Genomic DNA, 21,309 nt, shown 5'->3' on the forward strand with positions numbered 1-21,309 from the left:
TAGAGATTTCCTCTCCCATGCTATAATGATGGCTGGAAACTAGGACTTAATGGCATATACTGTAGAAAGGTCATATAGAACATAGAGAAATCTCATTTAGCGCTTTGGGAATTAAGTTACCTTTCATGTTGCCTTTTATTCTGATCACAACCAGCCAGTTATATTGTTTCTGAGTTTAGTCTTTGTTTAGACTTTTTTGATGCTGAAGAAGCAAAAATCTAAGGAGCCCTTAACCTTCAGACTAATGATTTGCAATTTCTGCACACAATGCTTGAAAAGAAACATGTATAACAAACTTGAAAAGGTAGAAAGGGGTTCTATGATTTTATGATTCTAATGTGTTGTAAAATTAGTCATAAGCAGCAGGATGGCTCTTTCAGTATGGATATATTCAGGGTCTCTGTCTCTGTCTCTCTTTATATCGCTATTAAAGTAGTGCTTAAACAGATACATAGCAGACAAATATACATATAGACAGTTTTATTTTGTACATGCATACCATGTACATACAACTTAATCTTCATCAATCATCATTCCCTGCTCACGAAATCTTTCACCATCTAATAAAGTTTGTCACTAACCAAAGTAAGTATGCAAACTGAAGCTATGATAAAAGAACAAAAACAATGAACCTTTCTTAAAGAAATTGCTAAATCCTCTGACCAAGTATATGGCTGTGCCATCTGTCTATTAAATAAATGCCAGTCCTTCAGGCTGAAAAATAAGGATAAAAATATTCTGCCAGTAGTTTGTCACTGTGACTCAAAAAGTTGTTTTTATTCTGACATCTGGAAGCTAAATGCTGTCCCAACTGCCGTACGATACTGATAATGCTCTTACACTTAAGAGGGCTGAATGGCAGACCTTGTTAAATAATATTATTATGTTTTTTCCTTATAATGTCTTATATTTTATCAAATATATTCTTATATATCTTATGTTACTTTTTGCCTTTTCTTATACGTTGACACAGGAGAAGAGGGGCCAATGGGGCAGTGTTGGTGTGAAGGTAAGCCTGCACAAGGACCTGTCTTTGCAACTGTAAGTGACTAGTCAACTTAATCCTTCACATGGTATTCATAAGTTGCCGTAAATTTCTGCTACTAAATGGATCAGGCTGAAGCTTGAACAGAATGGTTTGACTTAATATCCTCAGCAGTAGTGCACAAGTCATTTCTTCCTAATTTGTTTATTAACTTTTATTGTATGCCTAAATACCATAAAAGTTATCTGCCAGATTCTAACATTCAGATGCTCCTAAACAAATTATTCTAAAGTATGAATTTGTAACTTATCAACAAAAACTGTACTATCATTTCTAATATAATGCATTTAACATGGAAAAATAACTTCACTGAAATATTTCAGAGAAACTTTTTACACTAGTTTACATTTACACTAGTTTACACTAAATGTCTAATATTCTGTTCTGGTGGAAATATGCCTTAACTGTTAAATTATTTTGGAACCTTTCAAAATAATTTGCATGCTTCTATATCTTTGGCTTATAGTGTATATGTGTTTGCTCACTTTCATAAACCCATACACGGCAATACAAAGTAATCATTTTGACTCCACATCAGGAGTTGGTAAAGAAATACTGGTGATCCGAGCTATAATATATATGCATGCCTTAGATAACGCCTCTGAGGACCATGTTGGGATTTTCCCAAGTTGAAGTAGATCTCCTAAGCAGATCAGCACAATTACTCTTGTATACTCTTTCCATGCCATCGTGCTCTTTGCCTGACAAAGCCATTCATAAAACATATTTGACAGTTGGCCTAGTTCTAAAATCACCACATACCGAATGTACAACAGTTTTGTCTTGCTGCCACCACAAAATAAAAATGTTTAAACCTTAAGTAATGTAGTCACAGAGGGTATGTGCATTTTTCACACTACATTAAGGGCAGGGATCCTTATAGACTGTGGAACAGAAATGTACTCAGTGTGTCTCCACCGATTTATTTCACATCGGAGTACAACCATTTTTCTTATTTACCATTATGGACGAAACACCCGTTTCTTTTACAACATCATCTTTAAATGTTTTTTCTACCTCCTAAAGAACGCTTGGACTTAAGAGATGACCTTCGGAGTTCTTGACACCCTGCTCGTGGGTTAAACATCAATGTCTTTACAATATCTTCATGAAGAAATTGTCAAACTAACATCTTGTTTTTTTCTTGGAGCAAAAGTCAGGTCCTCTCTCATTTCAGCAGGTCCTCTTGTTGGTGAAATACACAGCATTCTTCTAGGGGTATTAGGATTTCTCGGCGCAGCCATTGTAACAGATAGTTGCAGAGTTTCTTCTGTGTTTTAACTACAATGTCTTGACCATTATTTAAGCACTGAGACGCACAACTCTCTCCTTAATTCATTAACATAAACACATTTGTAAGCATTCTGGTCAGCAAAACCCCCAGAAAACACGTCTCTATTTCACACAGACAGACAACTTCCAGGAAAGATCACACATTCAGAACAAACAGTGTTACTAGAGGTCATAAGAGAATAACGGTATCATACATCGTCGAGGGACTATAGAAATTTTATACACATCACAGTGTTTTCTCAACAATGTAATCAACAAATGTTTCAATTATTTCATGAACAACATTCTGTTCATTTATATCCACAATTCTAATACATCTACCACATTCAATCATCATGTATTTTCTAACTGCATAGTTACACAAAACAGATCGACTGCATTAATACATGCGCGTATCATAGCTAATACACGATCATTTGATACACTTTCTTAAATCATCCAGATTCACATAAACCATCCTTATGCTTGAAAATCAAACAATACTTACTACAAAAAGTAATTTCAGAAACAAATAATCACGTATACCACAAAATGTATACATTGTTTGTGGGTTAAAACTGTAAAAAGCACGGTTCACACCAAACTCTTTATCAAAAACATGTCCTAAGCATTTTCTGACCAACAAACACATGAAACACATACCTATTATCTCACACACACACACACACACACACACACACACACACACACACACTATGCCCAGTAGCACACACATCCACATACACCTACATATGTAAGGCTAACCCTCACCAACCCTGGTCATAAATTAGGTGCGCCTAAAGAACTGTCAGTCAGGGGAACACAGAGGGTCATAAATCATCAATCAATTTGATTGACAGTTTGACAGAAAGTGTATGATATAACTACTCATAGGCTTAAAACAGTTTAAGTCAAATGCCACATTGATCTTGTGTATTAATTTAATCTCAGTAGGATGAAAAGAAATAAAATGCAGACAGTATTAGATAAAGATGCAGCGTTACCATGTAAACATTGTGATCCCCAGGCTGTTCTGTGTGTTCCTCAAAAGCATCAGATTCAGGTATGGGACTCATCTGAGCATTGGGTATCACTACCTCTGTTCTGAAACTCGTCATTCTGTCTCTGGTTAAAGAGCATTCCTCTGCTCCTCTTGGCTTAGAGGTTCCTGGCTCTCCTGTAATTAAATACAAGTACAGTGGCTCTCACTGGAATGTGACTAATAATTCAGTTGTGAATTAGAAAGTAATTATTTTCTTTGGATAGCCCTCATTGGAGGGAACAAGGGTCAGCCCTGACACAGGGCCATAGAGCAGTTGATGGTTAAGGGTCTTGCATAAGGGCCCTATAGTTGCAACTTACTGGTGCTGGGATTAGAACTCTCAGCCTTCTGATTAGTAACCCAGAGCCTTAACCACTGAACCACCACAGCACTAAGCATTCATCTTATAGTGTGCAGCACTGTATATCACTAAGGGGTTCTACTGTTCCTTAGATGCACACCTACTGCTTAAATGGCTGGTATTAAGCAATAAAAATCTTACCATGTTACTGTTACTTTAGCCATGTATTGAAGGCATTCATAGACCTACATATTCTATATACTGAATGTAATTATCTTCCTTTGGAATGGGAGCCAATGTAATAAAATGATGACCCAAACCAGATGACCGACTTGCTCTTTGGCAGTGTTGCAAAGCAGTTCTGCGAATTTCATTTACAGTGCTGTGAAAAAGTATTTGATTTATCGTTTCTGTGTATATCTCATATTAAATTTTTCAGAAATTAAAACAAAGTCTAAGATCAAACAAATTCAACCTGAGTAAATACAAAATGCAATTTTTAAATGATAGTTATTTATTGAAGCAAAATAGTAATCTAATACCAACTGGGACAGTGTGAATATGTATTTACCCCATAATCACGGATTCCCCAAATCTATGAAACTGCATTCATAATTGGGTTCAGCTGGACTTGACGCAACCGGGCCTGATTACTGCAAACCCTGTTCAATCAAATCAACACTTAAGTAGAACTTTTTTCAACTGCATGAAGTCATGTCTTACCCAGTAACACACTATGCCAAAGTTGAAAGAAATTCCAGAAATGATGAGGAACAATGTGATTGAAATACATCAGTCTGGGAAGAGTTACAAAGCTATTTAAAAGATTCTGGTTCTCCAAAGAACCACAGTGAGAGCGATAAATCTCCAAATGGAAAAACTTGGCACAGAAAATGAATTTTCCCAGAAGTGGCTGACCTTCCAAAATTCCTCCAAGAGCACAACAACTATTCATCCAGGAAGTCACAAAAGAGTCAAGGACAACAACAAAGTAACTACAGGCCTCTCTTGCATCAATAAAGGTCACTGTTCATGACTCCACTATCAGAAAGACACGTTGCAAAAATGGCATCCATGGAAGTGTGATGAGGCGAAAACCACTGCTAACCCAGAAGAACATTAAGACTCATCTGAATTTTGCCAAAACACACCTTGATGGCCTTTTGGGAGAATGTTCTGTGAACTGATGGGTCGAAAGCAGAAGTTTGGAAGACAGGGGTCCTGTTACATCTGGTATAAACCAAACACAGAATTCCACAAAAAGAACATCATACCTACGGTCAAGCATGGTGGTGGAAGTGTGATGGTGTAGGCATGCTTTGCTGCTTCAGGGCCTGGGCAACTTGCAATAATTTAGGGAAACATGAATTCTGCTCTCTACCAGAAAATCCTAAAGGAGTATGTCCAGACTTCAGTCTGTAAGTTGAAACTCAAACGCAACTGGATTATGCAGCAAGACAATGATCCAAAGCATAGGAGTAAGGCCACCTCTTGAATGGCTAAAAAAAAAAAGGTAAATTAAAGTTTTGGAGCGGCCTAGTCAAAGTCCTTACTTGAACCGATTGAGATGCTGTGGCGGGACCTTAAATGGGCAGTTCATGCTTGAAAACCCTCCAATGTGGCTGAACTAAAACAGTTCTGCAAAGAAGAGTGGGCCAAAATTCCACCACAGTGCTGTGAAAGACTGATCTCCAGTTATTGGAAGCATTTGGTTGCAGTTATTGCTGCTAAAGGTGGCACAACCAGATTTTAAGTTTAAGGGGACAGTTAGTGTTTCACATGGGTTATAGGTGTTGGATAACTTTTTTTTCTTAAAAAACTGTTGTGTGTTTACTCAGGTTGCCTTTGTTTTATGTTGTATTTCGTTTGAACATCAAAAACTATTTAGTATGAGATATACACAAAAACAGAAGAAATCAAGTTTATCTAAGGTTAGTATGGGGTCAAATACTTTTTCACAGCACTGTATCTAAACAGAGACTGCTTTTGAAGCCAGTCAAGCTTTATGTTACTGTAGCAACACCAGTTACTTGTGTATAAGAATTAGTAAACATATACCTGCTGCCATATTAGGCCTGTCTCCACTATGTCTGAGTGCTGGACCTGGGGTTATGGGTGGGAGAGGACCCGGCGGAGGACGACTCGGCCGTGGCAAACAGAGGAAGCGGGGCTGATATCGCACCTGCTCTGGTTTGGGGTATACACAGTTACTTTGACGTCTGAAGAAAGCATGTTCCTCTTCATGTTCTGCAAACAGTACATTTAATTAATTGAAAAGTTATTTAGGAAACGTTAATAAATACCTCTGGTTGTGATTGTCCTCAGCACTACCTGTAAGAGCTGTGCTGTTTTTTAAAATGATACCACAGCACTGAAATCTTGATTCTCTTTGGTCCGAAGGTGTTGATTAAGCACAAGTTTACAGTAATGCACTCATTCTAATGCATTGGTTTTTTTTGTAGTAACAACTTACACAGCAAAATTGTATCTACTATTTCTAATATAAGATCATTTAAAACTTGAAATCATCAAGTTTCAGGCATCTAAAAGCAGGATGAATAATATTATTTGATTTTATATTAATCTATTAATTAGATAAACCCATATTCAAGCTATTTTTCACTTGCAAATATATCATTTTTTGCAGGGGAAATGATGCTCCACAATTGATTTTTTAGTGTTTATTATTATTATTATTATTATTATTATTATTATTATTATTATTATTACAGTGGGGGAAATAAGTATTGAATGCGTCAATATTTTTTCAGTAAATATATTTCCAATGAGGTTATTCACATTAAATTTTCACCTGACATCAGTATCACCTCATGAAATCCGGAAATATAAAGAATTCACAACATTAAAGTCCAAAAATGAAGTTATGTGTAATAAAGAGGAATGACACAGGAAAAAAGTATTGAACATGCTAACTGAAATGTATTTAATACTTAGTGGAGAAGCCTTTGTTTGTAATGACAGCTTCAAGACTCTTCCTGTATGAAGAAATTAATGGGCCGCAGTATTCAGGTGCGATTTTGGCCCATTCTTCTAAACATATTGTCTTTAAATCTTGTTCAACTGGATTCAAGTCAGGTGATTGACTGAGCCATTCTAATGCCTTGATTTTTTTTTCTGAAACCAACTGAGAGTTTCCTTTGCTGTATTCTTTGGATCGTTGTCCTGCTGGAAGGTCCACCCACATCTCACCTTCATCATCCTGGTGGATGGCAGCAGATTCTTCTCAAGAATCTCTCGGTAAAGGGCTCCATTCATCGTTCCTTCAATTATATGAAGTCCCCACACCCCCACACCATGATGCTTCCACCTCCAAACTTCACTGTTGTCATTGTGTTTTTAGGGTGATGTGCTGTGCCATTTCTTCTCCAAACATGGTGTGTAGTTTGACCAGACTACACTCTCCCAGTATTTCATAGGCTTGTCCAAATGAGTTGTAGCAAACTTTAAACGAGCTTCGACATGCCTTTTCTTTAGTAATGGAGTCTTGCAGGGTGAGCGTGAGCAGTGGTGTGCATTGCCTATTGTTTTCTCTGTGACGATGGCACCTACTGCCTCCAAGTGTTTCTGGAGCTCTTTCCGAGTGGTCCTTGGCTCTTGGGCTACTCTTCTGACTATTCTTCTGACTCCCCAGTCAGAAATCTTGCGAGGAGCTTCTGTGCATGGCCAGTTGATGACGGAGTAATGTTGCTTCCACTTGCAGATAATGACCCCAATGGTGCTTACTGGAAGATTCAGAAGTTTTGAAATACATCTGTATCCGATTCCATCAATATGTTTCGCAACAATAAGGTTGCGAAGGTCTTGGGAGAACTCTGCTTTTACCCATCATGAGATGTTTCTTGTGTGACACCTTGGTAACGAAAAGCCTTTTTATAGACCATCAATTTACTAACCCAGCTGATATTAATTTGCAAAGATAGGCTGTATAATTACTTACGGATTTCAGCTGGTTCCTTGCCTTATCGTGCCTTGGAGAACAGTTTTTTCTTAGCATGTTCAATACTTTTTTCCTGTGTCATTCCACTTTATTACACATAACTTTATTTATGGACTTTAATGTTGTGGATTCTTTATAGTTGTGGATTTCTTGAGTTAATACTGTTGTCTGGTGAAAATTTCATGTAAATAACCTCATTGGAAATATATTTACTGGAAAAAATGTTGACACGTTCAATACTTATTTCCCCCACTGTATATATATATATATGTGTGTGTGTGTGTGTGTGTATATATATATATATAATTATTGATATGGTGTTTCTTTTCTTGGGGGAGATGTTTATTTAGCATTTTTCAAAGGAGTCTCCACTCAGTGCTGTGTAAAAAAAAATCTTTTATGTTTTCAGATACAGAATAGTCTTCAGGGCACATTATAACATTATAAGCTGCAGGGTAACATTATAAGCTGCATTTTCTGTCTTATTAAAGTCAAGAGAGATTAAAAAAGAGAGGGTAGTAAGGGGAATTTTATCACACCATCTTGTCCTCAACTGTTTTCCTAAAAAAAAAAACCTACCCTGTCATTTAAAAACAAAACAAAACTCCTTAATCAACAATTTCTGACAAATAAGAATTTCATAAAGTAGCTTGAGCTATTGTTCCTCAAATATTATTCCTGATTTTTGTTTGTCATACAACAGGACATTTGCATATGCTTCAAATATTAATACATGAACCAGACTCTCCACAAACAAACAACGGTGGCTATATCTGGTCACTAGATGTGTTTCAGGATGTACTAACCTTCCTCAGTAGTCTGGGTCAGATAGCTGCGCTCGTCTCCGGGCCTCTGGTGTGACTGTAAGTACTTAGTGCCAGATTTGAGGTCTGGCAACATAGGCTCTGTAATGCTAGTATGACATTCCACCTTGGCCTGAGACCAAAAAATAAAAGAAAGATGGAAAAAATAAATGTACACATCTCCATACTTTATTTCTGAAGTACAAAGAAATCAGAGCATTTTTCTCAAAATGTCTTCTTTTTGTGTAACTACTGTCTTTGTAATGGACTTTGTCATTCTTTTCAAATAAAAGCAGTAATAAAATGATTGCATCCTCTGAATTGAACATTTAACTGCCTTAAAGGGAAATGGCAACTTGTTAAATGCCTCAGCATGCAGATGCATTATTTCAAAGCTTTTACCTTAGGCAACTCTTGAAGAGAACGAGGATGAGAGAATGAAAGGTTGGCATTGTGCTATATAGGCAGCCCACTGTTTATAAAACATTTGTGTGTTGTTTTCTTTTACTTGCATACAAAATTTGTGCAAGATTATCGCTCGTGATGTAGTGATTATTCTGGCTTTGTCTGCATAGCATCATCTGTCTGCGAAAGTATGAATACGATTTACATGAATTCAGATGTACAGTGATAAGAACCACATCTGCAGTTGTATGGAGCTCCTGGCTGCCCAGGGCACACCTGTGTTGCTTACATTCAGCTGTAGGCAGAACGTGACAGATGAGACTCTCTACGCACAGGCCACCCACACCGAGGGCTCGTCTCCATGCTGGGGCGCGTCCCGATTCGTAAACACTCTGATTACTGCATTCAACTCTCATCACCTGCAGCATTCCCGCTTTGGCCTGACACTCTGTCTGTTTGGGTCACACATGCAAGTGCCTCTAGCACTCCAGCCTTATGCTCACTTTATGAGGTTCCTCAACCTCAGCTACATCACTCCGTTCATAACTGAGCTCAATTTGAGATGTTCACAAGACTTTACTAAATTGCTGCAGTTATTATTTTTGTTTGTGTCTGTTTATATTTTCTAGTTTAGTCGGTTCTATTACTCAAAATAGAACCAGATTGGTAGCCTCATTGAAACCCCCATGACACAGTTATTAAGGATGAATTAATGCTCTAAATGCATTACACAGCACCTCAGGTCCATGTTATGAATTCATGAATGTGGTATTTCTTTGTCCTGTAAGCTTCATATCTGAATGTGACTTTGCTGCATAGTGTGGGATCTCAGTTCCATTGCCCTGTAAACCTTTATGGCAAGCTTTCTTTTGGAAAAACGTGAATGAATAGTTTGAAACCTATTCATATCTGTATTTTTTATCTGTTTACAACACATTAACTGTTCATTACAGACAATGCATGTGTATTTAAATACATCCCTAATCCATGTTTGTATTTATTGTCTACTAGACTGAGTGTGGAATTTTTTAGTCTGCCACCATAATCTGCTCACTAACTCAGCTAAGGGGAAAAGATTAATGTCCATATAATGAGGCAATGGTTAAGGCCTGTGGTGCATTTGCAGATTGTCCTGGAGAGGAACTGGATAGATTATGGATTGTCTGTTTATATAAAGCCCCTTAGGACAACTTTATTAAGATTTGCAGCTCGTATCATGCTGAGGTCAATCAGGATAATATACTTAAATTGGCAGTTTGATTGGCTTGAAATGCAGGGAAATTGGAGACACCATGAGCAGTGAGAGTATGTGGAGCATAGACGCTGCAGGCTTATCAGCTGAGCCCAGGTGCTGCTGTGCAGCCGCACTGAGAGATTAGCGAATGAGACGTAAAATTAATATACAGCACTTAATCGCTCTGCCTTCAGGATGGTGTTAACTCTCAGGACCAGAATAGAGCTGCGATTCTCTTACTAGGCCTGGTAAACTAATATTGCTGTGAAGCCTGTCACCCTGACCTGAACCGGAGTTTAAACTCAGTTAGGCAGTAAAAGGCTGGGAGATTTACTGCAGCCTGCCCTCTCGCTTTAGTTTATGTTCCACCGCTCCTTCAGTCAGCCGTGTGGAGTTGACCTCAGCCAGATCTACACAATGGTTCATTTGTAGCAGATCTGGACCTCTTAACTGGCTAAATCTGACAGAGAAGGACCAGTTTTAAAACATCAGTGCAGGTATCAGACTTTGGCTTGTAGTTTGTAACATTATTTTCCACTTACAGTATACTCTATATGAGTCAGTCATGAAAGGCAACAGAACCATTTACATTACCTTTACCTGCTTTTTACAATATGCTAAAGCGGCTGCAGTCAGATCTTGAAGAGAGTAGAATTCAAACTCTGCTTCCTCTTTAGAAGCCCTGAAAGCCCGCTCTTTCCTGGTGACCTTGTCAGGTTGGGAGGATGATGAGGCGAAATCTTCTGAGTATAGAATAAGTGGCCCTCTCCTAGTGCTGTAGGTTTTAGAGGGTGTGGGCTCCACTCCACTAAGCAGCCGTCCACTGCTGGATAAGCGAAGCAGGGGAGGGTGTGATTTCCAGATGAAGTAGTCCTGGTTGAGAGAAGATTTATATAAGAGAAAAACATTGATTGGCATCGGCATTGACATGTTTCACTTTAATTTAATCAGTGACATTTGTGAAATAGTGACTAAATTTGATATCATACACGTGTGGTGTTTTGGCTCTTTAAGCATAATGGATTGGAATTGATCTTTAATTTCCCTTTATTTATTTATTTTTTTAGCAAACTCAAACCTGCCTTTTTCTCTTTGTGAGGTTTATTAATGATTTGCAGCGTACACGAAATATTCTGATGTCATATTGCTGTATTCTTCTCTTTCAGATAGTCTACTTTGACACATCATTGACTACATTAAAGGTACATTCACAAATATAGCAATTGTATCACTGCAAGTTGAAAGTTGCGGTACTATGAAGTCGCCAGTATTGGTTGCCATAGTAACTTTTAACTTTTATCTAGCAGGGCGCGTGGTGGCTTAGTGGTTAGCACGTTCGCCTCACACCTCCAGGGTCGGGGGTTTGATTCCTGCCGGGGCCATGTGTGTGTGTCGTGCGGAGTTTGCATGTTCTCCCCATCCTGTGGGGGGGTTTCCTCCGGGTACTCTGGTTTCCTCCCCCAGTTCAAAGACATGCATGGTAGGCTGATTGGTGTGTCTAAAGTGTCCGTAGTGTATAAATGGGTGTGTGTGAGTGTGCTGTGATGGACTGGCACCCTGTCCAGGGTGTACCCCGCCTTGTGCCCGATGCTCCCTGGGATAGGAATGCTCCCCCGTGACCCTGAAGAAGGAGTAAGCAGTAGAAGGTGGATGGATGGCACAACTAGCATTCCACTATTGACAACAAATCAAGTTTTCTTGCCGATAAAATTAGTGTGTATATAAATTAGTTTCAATATAAAATTCACCCGTCTCATATCATATCCTATGAGATGAAGGAGAAACGGTGTGAGCTCTTTGCCATTGCAGCCTTCTATCTCTGGCGAAAGTGCAAGCACCGGACTGCATCTAGAAAACAGTTTGAACCTGCAGGCACGATGACATGGATCACATGTGCTCTACTGTCTTCACTTCCATTGGTAGTTTCTGCACCAAGTCACTCCAAATTTGCATAAAGTTAAACTTTTCTCAACTTTGTTGCATCACTGGACACACCCACATTGAGGTCGCTCATGTCCCCGGAAGTTGCCAACTCTCACTGAAAATGAATGGTCTCCAGTTACTTTGTCACTGCGTGTTGCTGTGTATGTAAACATACCTTAATAGTTTCGTTCTTCTGTTCAAAAGATTTTCTTGATGTTCTTTGGACATCCACTACTGTGGTCTGCCAGGTTCTTGGTTATTTTTATATATATAATAAGCTAATCATTCTTGATTCTTAACAATGCACCAAAATAATACTTTTGGCACAATAAGGTTAACATTAAACACTTAAGACATTTTAGATATGTCTGTAGATTTTCCGTTGTTGTAATATTCTGCTGGACTGAAACGATAACTTCTTCAGCGACATATTCTCAGGCAACAAAATCATATTCCAGATGCAATGATCACATCTATAAGTACAGCTGCAAGTGCCAATGGGTGGGAGCCTAGCACCCTTCGCAAATCGTGCCCCCATTGGCTAGTTCTTGCCAAGTTGCATAGAACACTAAAGCAGCCATAGATGTTTCTTTAAGGTATCTCAGTGTTGACAAAGTGCGTGTTGCAAGCTGTTTTATGTACATATTTAGATTTTTATTGTCATAATACTTAATGCATAAAACTTCTCCAGTCGTCATATTGTGAAGCAACTGAAACATACTCCAGATACAAATGTCATGTCTAGAATCATTTCTAGACCTTTGGTTAGCTCTCTGTGTATGAAATAATGATGCAACAAATCACAGCCTGCCAAAAACAACTGAGTAGCCAATTGTCCAGTTTACTTTTGGACCCCTGAACCCCATATAAAAATGGGGTTCATTCAGTATAGATGTAAATGCTCTCAGTCACCTCACAGTCAATGTTTCATTTTCAAATTGTTTAAATGTACATACAGAGCCAATTGTGTTCAGTTACTTATACACTACACTGATAAAGCCTGCCATCTAATGAAGTATAGGCTCTAAATACTGCAGGATGTTCTAATTGGAGCCTAGACACTGCTTGATTACACCCAGTGTGGTTAGTGAATACCTCAGGTTCAAAACAGACTTCCAGTCTTCCATATTGTTTTTTGCCATCCGTCTGGACCACATGACTATATCCTCGACTCAGGAGTGATAGGACAAGCTCTTTCATGTTGAGGCTGATAGTTCTTTTCTTACTGTCCTTTCGAAAATCTAGAGTTTATAGCCTAACTGTGAAGACAGAGAAAGTGTTTTTATTCTGTGCCAGTTTTCAGTATCAAATTCTTGGAGAACAAGTAAAACACATTTCACTCACCCAGTGCTGTGTTGTCTCACCTGGGTTCATGTTGCTGCACTCTTCTCCTTAGCGACTGTCTCTTTAGCATTCTGAGGATATATTCTGAAGCCTGTTGAGTATCAGTGAATAGGAATCGCTGCTTTCACACTGCAGCACAGTCATGTCTGACTCCATTTGATTGCCTCTGTTTGCCGTTGCTAGGCTCTCCAAAGCTCCTTAAGACAGGACTGTTTTCATGTTGCCTTGGAACCAAGAGATTACCTCCTGGTTGAGGCTGCTATTTTGGGCTACCCTGGTTGTACCCATCCTGAATTTTAAACAAAAGGGAAGAGAAGGCCTGCTGGCTTACAGTAATGGCCTGTGCTTATTTTGGGGGCTGGATTTCCCACAACTCTCATTCACTTCCTGTCAGATGGTCCAGATGGGGCACCCCCTAATTAGGGGTTTTGATTGGCGTAGTTTTGTCACTTTTTAGGAATGGTTTCTTCCTCCACATGCTGCACCTCCCAATGACAGTTAGTGTAATATATCCCCATAAAAGCAGAGAGGAGGTAGACACAGGGCCAGGGGCCATTTATTTAAGAAGGAAGTTTGCCAGAAGAACTTAATCTAAATACTTTCCATATAGTGAACTGTACTTGTTTAGTGTTTTTCATGGACAATACTAATAAAACTGAATAGAACTGAAATGATTGATCTGCATTCAGTTTATCAATAAATATTGTGGTCATATTACTGAAAAATCCAGTTGTTGGACAGTTTTATTATATTACTTAATTATGCACATGTTTTATCATCTGTGTTAATTCCAGAAAAATACTCAGAATGTTTGATTTGTAATTGAATTAGCAATCACAAGAGTTATAGATCACAGATCATATAATATAGACAATCCTGGACATTTCCTTTACATTTACTTCACTAGGTTGTGAACACAGCTTGTTAGAGTGAACTTTTAACATTTTCAGGAAAGATAAATTCGATAACCTTATGATCAACTGTTGATTAATGTAAGTTCTAAGTGATTATTTCACATTACTGTCTTAGAATGGTGGTTTCATGACAAGATGTTGGAAAAGTGATCAGGAATCTCACAGTGTACTGCTGAGAGAGAATCTCTCCTCCATGCTGAGGATTCCTGAGAGCCACACCATTCGTATTACTGTTCGCATTTCCTCTTGCTGTGTATAACCTCAGTAAATTATTTTATAGCAATATGAGCTCATCCTTTAAAAAGAAATAAGCAAAACTATTTGCTGAGACGATTAATGGATATTATGTATGTGTGTGAAGTTAGCAACTTCTCATCTCAGTCTGATCACATCATTACAGTAGCTGCCTACATTTTGCTGAACTGCATAGACAGAGTTTTGAAACCAGTATGCACTATGGAGATGTTATAGCTAGTTTGTAAGCACAGTCACCATGCTGTTTGGCTCTGCGTGCTTCCATATGTAGATTGCAGAGAGCCATTAGCAATGGTAAAGAATGTACTTGGATTAATGTATTTTCAAGTACTGTGCGTAAAATCGGGAATGACTTTTACTGTAATTTTCATTGTGTGTGTGACCTCTTCATTCCACTCATCTGTTTCTGGATAAACACACCCAATGGTGGTTTAATCTTCATAAATGCCATTTCAAGCAAGACACACCTTAAATGTGATTCACTGAGGAGATATATTAAAGTGAAAATGCCAGCTGTACAATCTGTAGCTTTGTTGTTTGTAGCTTAGTTGTTTTGGTAGCCAGGTACCTCTTCCAATGTAAAAAAAAATACATGCTTTATAAGTAGAGCATAAACAACTATTCAATACATTTAGGCAATAATGCACTGCTCCCCATTCAGGGTGTGTCCCCACCTCACGCCAATTGTTCCAGGGATATGCTCTGAATCCAACACAACCCTCAAGTTGAATGAAGGAATAATATACCGTTATATTTATGTATTGTGGCCATTTGCTTTTCATTCCTGATGTTTATGCTTGGGATTTGTAGTTTTTTGTATTATATATATATAAATTTTATTAAAACTATAGATTTCACTGTTTATGCTTGAATAGTTGAACAGTCCAGTGACCAGTCAATTAGGCTTGTATAATATTAACTATATTATTATAGCATATATTTCCTCACCCTAATCATGTCATTGAAAGAGTAATACATTCAGGGACTACCTAACTGCACACATCCCTGGACCCCATTTTGAGAAGCCCAAATTCAGGGGGCAATAAAGTTTTTTTTTAAACACCGTCCACCGATTGGGGGCGCTATCTCACTGGTGTACACTTTCTCTAACTGATATAAAACGCTTTCGGCCATTACTCTCTGATAGGTGGCTATTAATGAAGATTAATGAGGCGATTTTGCAGTTCTCCCTGGTAAATTACTAATGTCTTTTATAATGCTTGTTTATATGTTTATAATCTATATAAGCCCAACGTGTCGCCACGTGTTGCCTTTTAAAAGCCCTGGCGAAGATCTAGCTCATTTGTGAGTTTGTGACTTTTAAATGCGCTTGCTATTCCTCACCAATAATAATAATAATAATAATAATCTTTTTTTCTGTTTTCAATGTTCATTCTACACAAAATATTATATTAGGATGAAATCGTAGTTCAGTGTTTTAAATGAACTAACAAATGACTGAAATCATCATCATCATCATCATCATCATCATCAAAAACACTAAAGAAATGAATACTTATAAAGGAGATAATTAAAAATCTAATCGTTTTATTTGGTGAAACTGTACATATACAAATGTCCTCTTACCAATTTTCTGTTTAAAAAAAAAATCAAGTAAAAAAAAACAACAAGATTATCTTCATAAATACATATATTCTTTAAGAAAGGGTGATTATTTACAAGTTACGCAGTTTAAAAGGAGCTTGCATAAAATCCCCAGCTGAACACATGCATGTAGCTCTCCAACCCTAAACCCAACGCGCTTTTGTGCCACATAAACGATGCATGATTGTCAGCGGGTGGCTCTGAAAGTCATACAAGTCCATAGAAGACGAGAGAGGATACATCTGTAAAGCAAAACACAGTCAATATTCATGGGTAAAAAAAAAGAAGAAAATCACGATTCCACAGTAATGAGCGCTACATGTACTATGCCGATTACAGCGCGTGAAATGTAGGCCTTAAATGTGCAGAGATCACATGTAAAATATACTGTTACATAGAGGCAAAGTCAAAATATTTCTTTCACATGAAAAAAAATAAAGGTGATTAGGCCATAAGATTGGGAAAGCATGTTGGCACATCTTTGTCTGAGTGTCCACAGATTTTAATTTCGCAAAAGACAAAGTGAACTTGCTGTGAAGCGTGTTTGTCACTGCATAACGTTTCAGTTTTGTGTTTGGGTTCGTTTAAAAGAAAATGTCTCAGAAATTAAAATAAAAAAGTGTCATCCAGGCTCGGCAAACCAATTTCCTCAAAATTTCAGTCTTGTGTCTTATTTTCAGGGTCATGTCCCGTTTTCATACAGTCGTCTCCCCCTGGTTACTGTTACTGAGTCTTTTGTAAAACCTGCGCCAGGACTGCAGCGTTTTGCCGGACCAGATCCAAAATCCGGACGTGATCCCCACGATCATGGTCATCAGGTACTTGATCATGAACACGGTGAAGTCGGGCGACATGGGTGCAAAGTTGCCAGCCGGGCATGGCACAGCAAAGCGCTTGCACGTCTGCATATGCCACGTCTTCTCCCAGTGCTCGCGGAAAGCCTGCTCGTAGAAATAGCAGGCGATCACGATGGTAGCGGGCACAGTGTAGAGCACGCTGAACACCCCGATGCGCACCATGAGCTTCTCCAGTTTCTCAGTCTTCGTGCCGTCGTGCTTCATGATAGTGCGGATGCGGAAGAGCGACACAAAGCCTGCTAGAAGGAACGACGTGCCAATGAAGAGGTAAACGAAGAGCGGCGCCAGTACGAAGCCCCGCAGAGATGCTACGCTGTATATGCCCACATAGCACACGCCAGTCAGCAGGTCTCCGTCCACCTGACCCATGGCGAGGATAGTGATGGTCTTGACCGCAGGAACGGCCCACGCTGCCAGATGGAAGTATTGCGAGTTGGCCTCTATGGCCTCGTGACCCCACTTCATACCGGCTGAGAGAAACCACGTGAGGGACAGGATGACCCACCAGATGGAGCTCGCCATACCGAAGAAATAAAGGATCATAAAGAGGATGGTGCAGCCTTCCTTCTTTGTACCTTGCGCCACCGTCTTGTAACCATCCTCGTTGAATTTGTCAATGCAAACCACCTTGTCCTCTAGGAAGAAGCCTGCCGCGTAGGCCACAGCCACCATGAAATAGCAGCCGGACAGGAAGATGATGGGTCTCTCGGGATAGCGGAAGCGCCTCATGTCCACCAAATAGGTGAGCACAGTGAAGAGGGTGCTCACGCAGCACAGAATGGACCAGATGCCCACCCAGAGGCGTCCAAACTTCACCTCTTCTTCACGGAAGTACATGAGGCCATTGGGCTTGGCGGGCTCACATGGCGCGCCGCAGTCCTTCTCACCCATGAAGTAGTAGTTGAGGTACGAGGGCACTTTGAGCTGAAGCGGGCAAGTGAACTGCTGAGGGTTTCTACCTGTATTAGGCGGCAGTGTGATCAGATCGGGTACGTATGGTGTCGGGTCGGATGTCGGACTTCCGGCCTCGGATGTGTTCTGGCCCACGCAGATCTCGCCCGCGCCGTGTACTGGGAAGTTCTCGCAGCGCAGGCGCTCAGGCCACTGGAAGCCGAACTTGTTCATGAGCGCCTCACAGCCCTGCCTGGCCCGCTCGCACAGAGAGCGACACGGCGGGATGGCCTGCTCCAGCACCGTGCACACGGGCGCGTACATGGAGCACAGGAAGAACTTGAGGTCAGCCGAGCACTGCACTTTTACCAGCGGGTAGAACTGGTGCACCTCGAGTCCGGCGTCCTCCTGGTTGGTGTGACCCAGAAGGTTGGGCATGATGGTCTGATTGTACGCAATGTCCGTGCACAAAGGAATAGAGATGGGCTGGCAGAATCCGTGCTCCGGGATCGAGATGCCCTTCTCGCCATGGTACTGACCGCTGCTCTGGGTGAAGCACAAAAGGCACAAAGTCGCAAGGAAAAAGCCCACACGTTCCGCACGCCGCGGCATTTTGGTGCACGCCGTCGTTATTGGACAATCAGAAGAAAAGTTGAAGACAAAGCGTGTTTTTTTTTTTTTTTTTTGCAATGTTTTTTTTTGTAAGTATGGTAAAAAATAATAAATAAATAAAAAAAAACAACAACCCTGAAACTAGGTCTGTTTAGTCCACCAACGAATTTCACCCAATTACACAGAGGGAAAATCCTTTCCAGCTGTTGCTCTTCACTCGCATCGGGTTTTTCTTCAGCACTAACTCACTCTAAGTATCCAGGAGAGCATGTTAGCACCATCAGTACGAACAAGTTCCCAAAAATCCTTTTGCACCGCCCCCCCCCTCCAAAAAAAAAAAAGAAAAAAAAAGAGCAGTCTAATCGTGGACTGTGCACGTTTTGGTTCTTTAAAAGTCGCTGAAAAACTCTCCCGGTCACCGAGTTGTTCCGAAGTCCATTATAAACACAATATCAGAAAATCCTCCAGATGTTTAACTTTCCATGGCTTCCTCAGAGTCCCTGAATGCGGATCTCACGCACGGAGGATGTTCTGATCTGCGCGTATAAACTTTTCCCCAGGTTAGAGCTATTTGTTGGAGCTATAGCGTCGCTGCGCCGTCCGTCTCGGAGAGGTTGTAAAATTGCATCAATCTCTCTCTAGCGCGCGCGCTCTCTCTGTGCACTGTTTGAGCGCGAGCTCGCAGCGCACACTGTAAAGTGTGTCGTCTGTTTTCAGGCGCCCCTCATTCAGACCCGCCGCTCGTCACGACGGGGCGCCTTGAAACAGAGCCTTCGCAAACCAATCACAGATTTTGTTTTCCTTCGCCTCTTGCTCCTGATTGGTCCAAGAATGTAATTGCAGAGGTCTACTAGAAACTTTACCCCTTCTGCTTCTTGCTAAAGTGAAAATGTCAGTTATATTCTTCATAACCCTATCAATAACAGGCCTATCTTTGATAAGAGCCAAATGCTATTGATTTTTATTAACTTGGCACAGAATGTAGACTTTTATCTGATGCCTTTGTTATTTTGTTATCCTTTGAAGCAGTGACTGCTCATCAAATGGTCAATCACCTTTAAATGAGATTATGATGGCCTAATTAAATTATGCCTAGATAAGATAAGACAAAAATACATTATATATATATATATATATATATATATATATATATATATATATATATATATATATATATATGTCTGTGTATATATATTTAAATATATATATTTAAATAATAGAGATTTTGAAAAATTGGATGTTCAATTTCTATTTTATAGGGCTATAATTGTATTACAAAAAAAAAGCTGAAACATATTATTGAATATTCACCGTGGTAGTCTTCATTTTCCTGCTCTTTACTTTTCTCTTAATGCAGCCAAATTCAGTACACCTAATGTTAGTTAAAAGTGAGAGAGATTACATCAAACTGCTCATTTGTAAATGTGAAGGTGGTAGTTTCAGCATTACAGTACAAAGACACACCCGTTCACACACCACAATTTGTATCACTCTTGGCAGATTGTGCGGGATTTGTTTACCAGTAAATGGTTAGTTCTTTTCATTTGAATAAGTTTCGTATCAATTCAAATTGGTAGCAAGAAACCTGAACACACAGCGAGTACTTGAACTCTGGAAAGATTTTAGTGGTGAAATTGTATATTAATATAAGCTGGTATCATTTAAAGTTCCTTTTTTTTTCATTCAGAGTAAAGTATTTAAAGAAAACATCTTGATCACAAATGTCACTGATATCCAACCTAACATCAGTCATGCCATAACTCAGAAAATGTTCACAGCTCAACCTGATTATCAATGGATCAATTAATAATCATGCTGATACCAGATGGCCTAAGTTATTGGCTTGTTATTTAATAAGTTATTCTTGATCATGAATAAAAAATTCCCTGCTCTCCACTGGAGCAAGTTTTAAAAATAGATCTGAGCTAGAGAGCAGAGTGTGAGGTTCCTCAGTATGTAAATGTGAGGGCTGAGGGAGATAAGCTGTTCCATGGACTTCAACATCAATCACAGAGAAGCCAAAGCTGCAGCCTTGCCTCGCAACTGAGCCGCCTGCCATTCTCATTCCCATTCTCTCACCGTATTATTTCTGCCCTGTGTCTGATGATTGTCCTACTCCTTGTCATTACATTTCAGACACATTGCACAATATTCCAAACATACTGTTTAGGAATATTTTCACAAAAATATGCAAGAATTTTCCTAAATCATTTTTTTTCTGGTCTGCATCAGAATACATCAGTTTTCTTTTCCCATACTAATACATCTGCATGCTTATGAAGTCCTGTCCAAAATAACTGTCTATATTACAGTCAGACAGTGTTTATGCATCCGTCTATGCAACTTACTGCTATAGTCCTGTTTAAACCCAAGACTTACAGAGTCAGTAAATTAACTAATGAAGCAAATGTGTGCCGGCTGAATGTTATCAGATCCACAGTGCCGCAGCTGATTAAGGCAGTTGGGGTAGTGAAGGCGAGTTGTATTTGAGCTCATTAATGTTATGTACTCTCCCACTGGACCTTATTAGCTTTCACACTTGGCTTCACCTCATATCTTCACCATTCCTTTACTGAAAAGAGAGAGAGAGAAACAAAGAAGGAGCAAAACAGAAAGGAAATGTGGCAGAATAAAACCAAGATCACAAATGTTTGATAGAGAAAAAAACCTCTGGGCAAAGTATAACACAGTTTAACGCCTCTAGTTTATTCGTTTATTTTCAGTACCTATAAATCATTTACTTGGTGTGATGGATTTCTGGCATCATTACGCTTGGCTGTTAATCACCTGTAGAAGTTGAGCAGAGTTGAAAATTGGCATTTGCAGTGTCAATATCTGTCCTGGTGCC

General features: G+C 39.5%; 2 protein-coding genes across 2 annotated transcripts in view; both read right to left on the reverse strand.

The window, feature by feature from the left end:
• LOC128608387 (uncharacterized) overlaps positions 1 to 13,829 on the reverse strand; it is a 30,396-nt gene extending 16,567 nt beyond the window's left edge. The window contains exons 1-6 of the mRNA XM_053626049.1: positions 13,328 to 13,829; positions 13,079 to 13,242; positions 10,661 to 10,933; positions 8,425 to 8,554; positions 5,719 to 5,907; positions 3,322 to 3,494 (exon numbers count right to left, since the gene is read on the reverse strand). Coding sequence (XP_053482024.1) covers positions 3,322 to 3,494; positions 5,719 to 5,907; positions 8,425 to 8,554; positions 10,661 to 10,933; positions 13,079 to 13,183 — 870 coding nt within the window. The 5' untranslated portion in view covers positions 13,184 to 13,242; positions 13,328 to 13,829. The remainder of the gene's footprint in view (positions 1 to 3,321; positions 3,495 to 5,718; positions 5,908 to 8,424; positions 8,555 to 10,660; positions 10,934 to 13,078; positions 13,243 to 13,327) is intronic.
• A 1,479-nt stretch (positions 13,830 to 15,308) lies between these two features.
• On the reverse strand, positions 15,309 to 19,169 carry fzd7a (frizzled class receptor 7a). Its single transcript, XM_053627211.1, has one exon. The coding sequence runs from the start codon at positions 18,459 to 18,461 to the stop codon at positions 16,797 to 16,799; it is 1,665 nt and encodes a 554-aa protein (XP_053483186.1). The 5' UTR covers positions 18,462 to 19,169; the 3' UTR covers positions 15,309 to 16,796.
• Positions 19,170 to 21,309: the final 2,140 nt, after the last annotated feature.

The sequence above is a fragment of the Ictalurus furcatus genome, chromosome 6 (assembly GCF_023375685.1).
Source record: "Ictalurus furcatus strain D&B chromosome 6, Billie_1.0, whole genome shotgun sequence".
NCBI classification, from domain to species: Eukaryota; Metazoa; Chordata; class Actinopteri; order Siluriformes; family Ictaluridae; genus Ictalurus; species Ictalurus furcatus.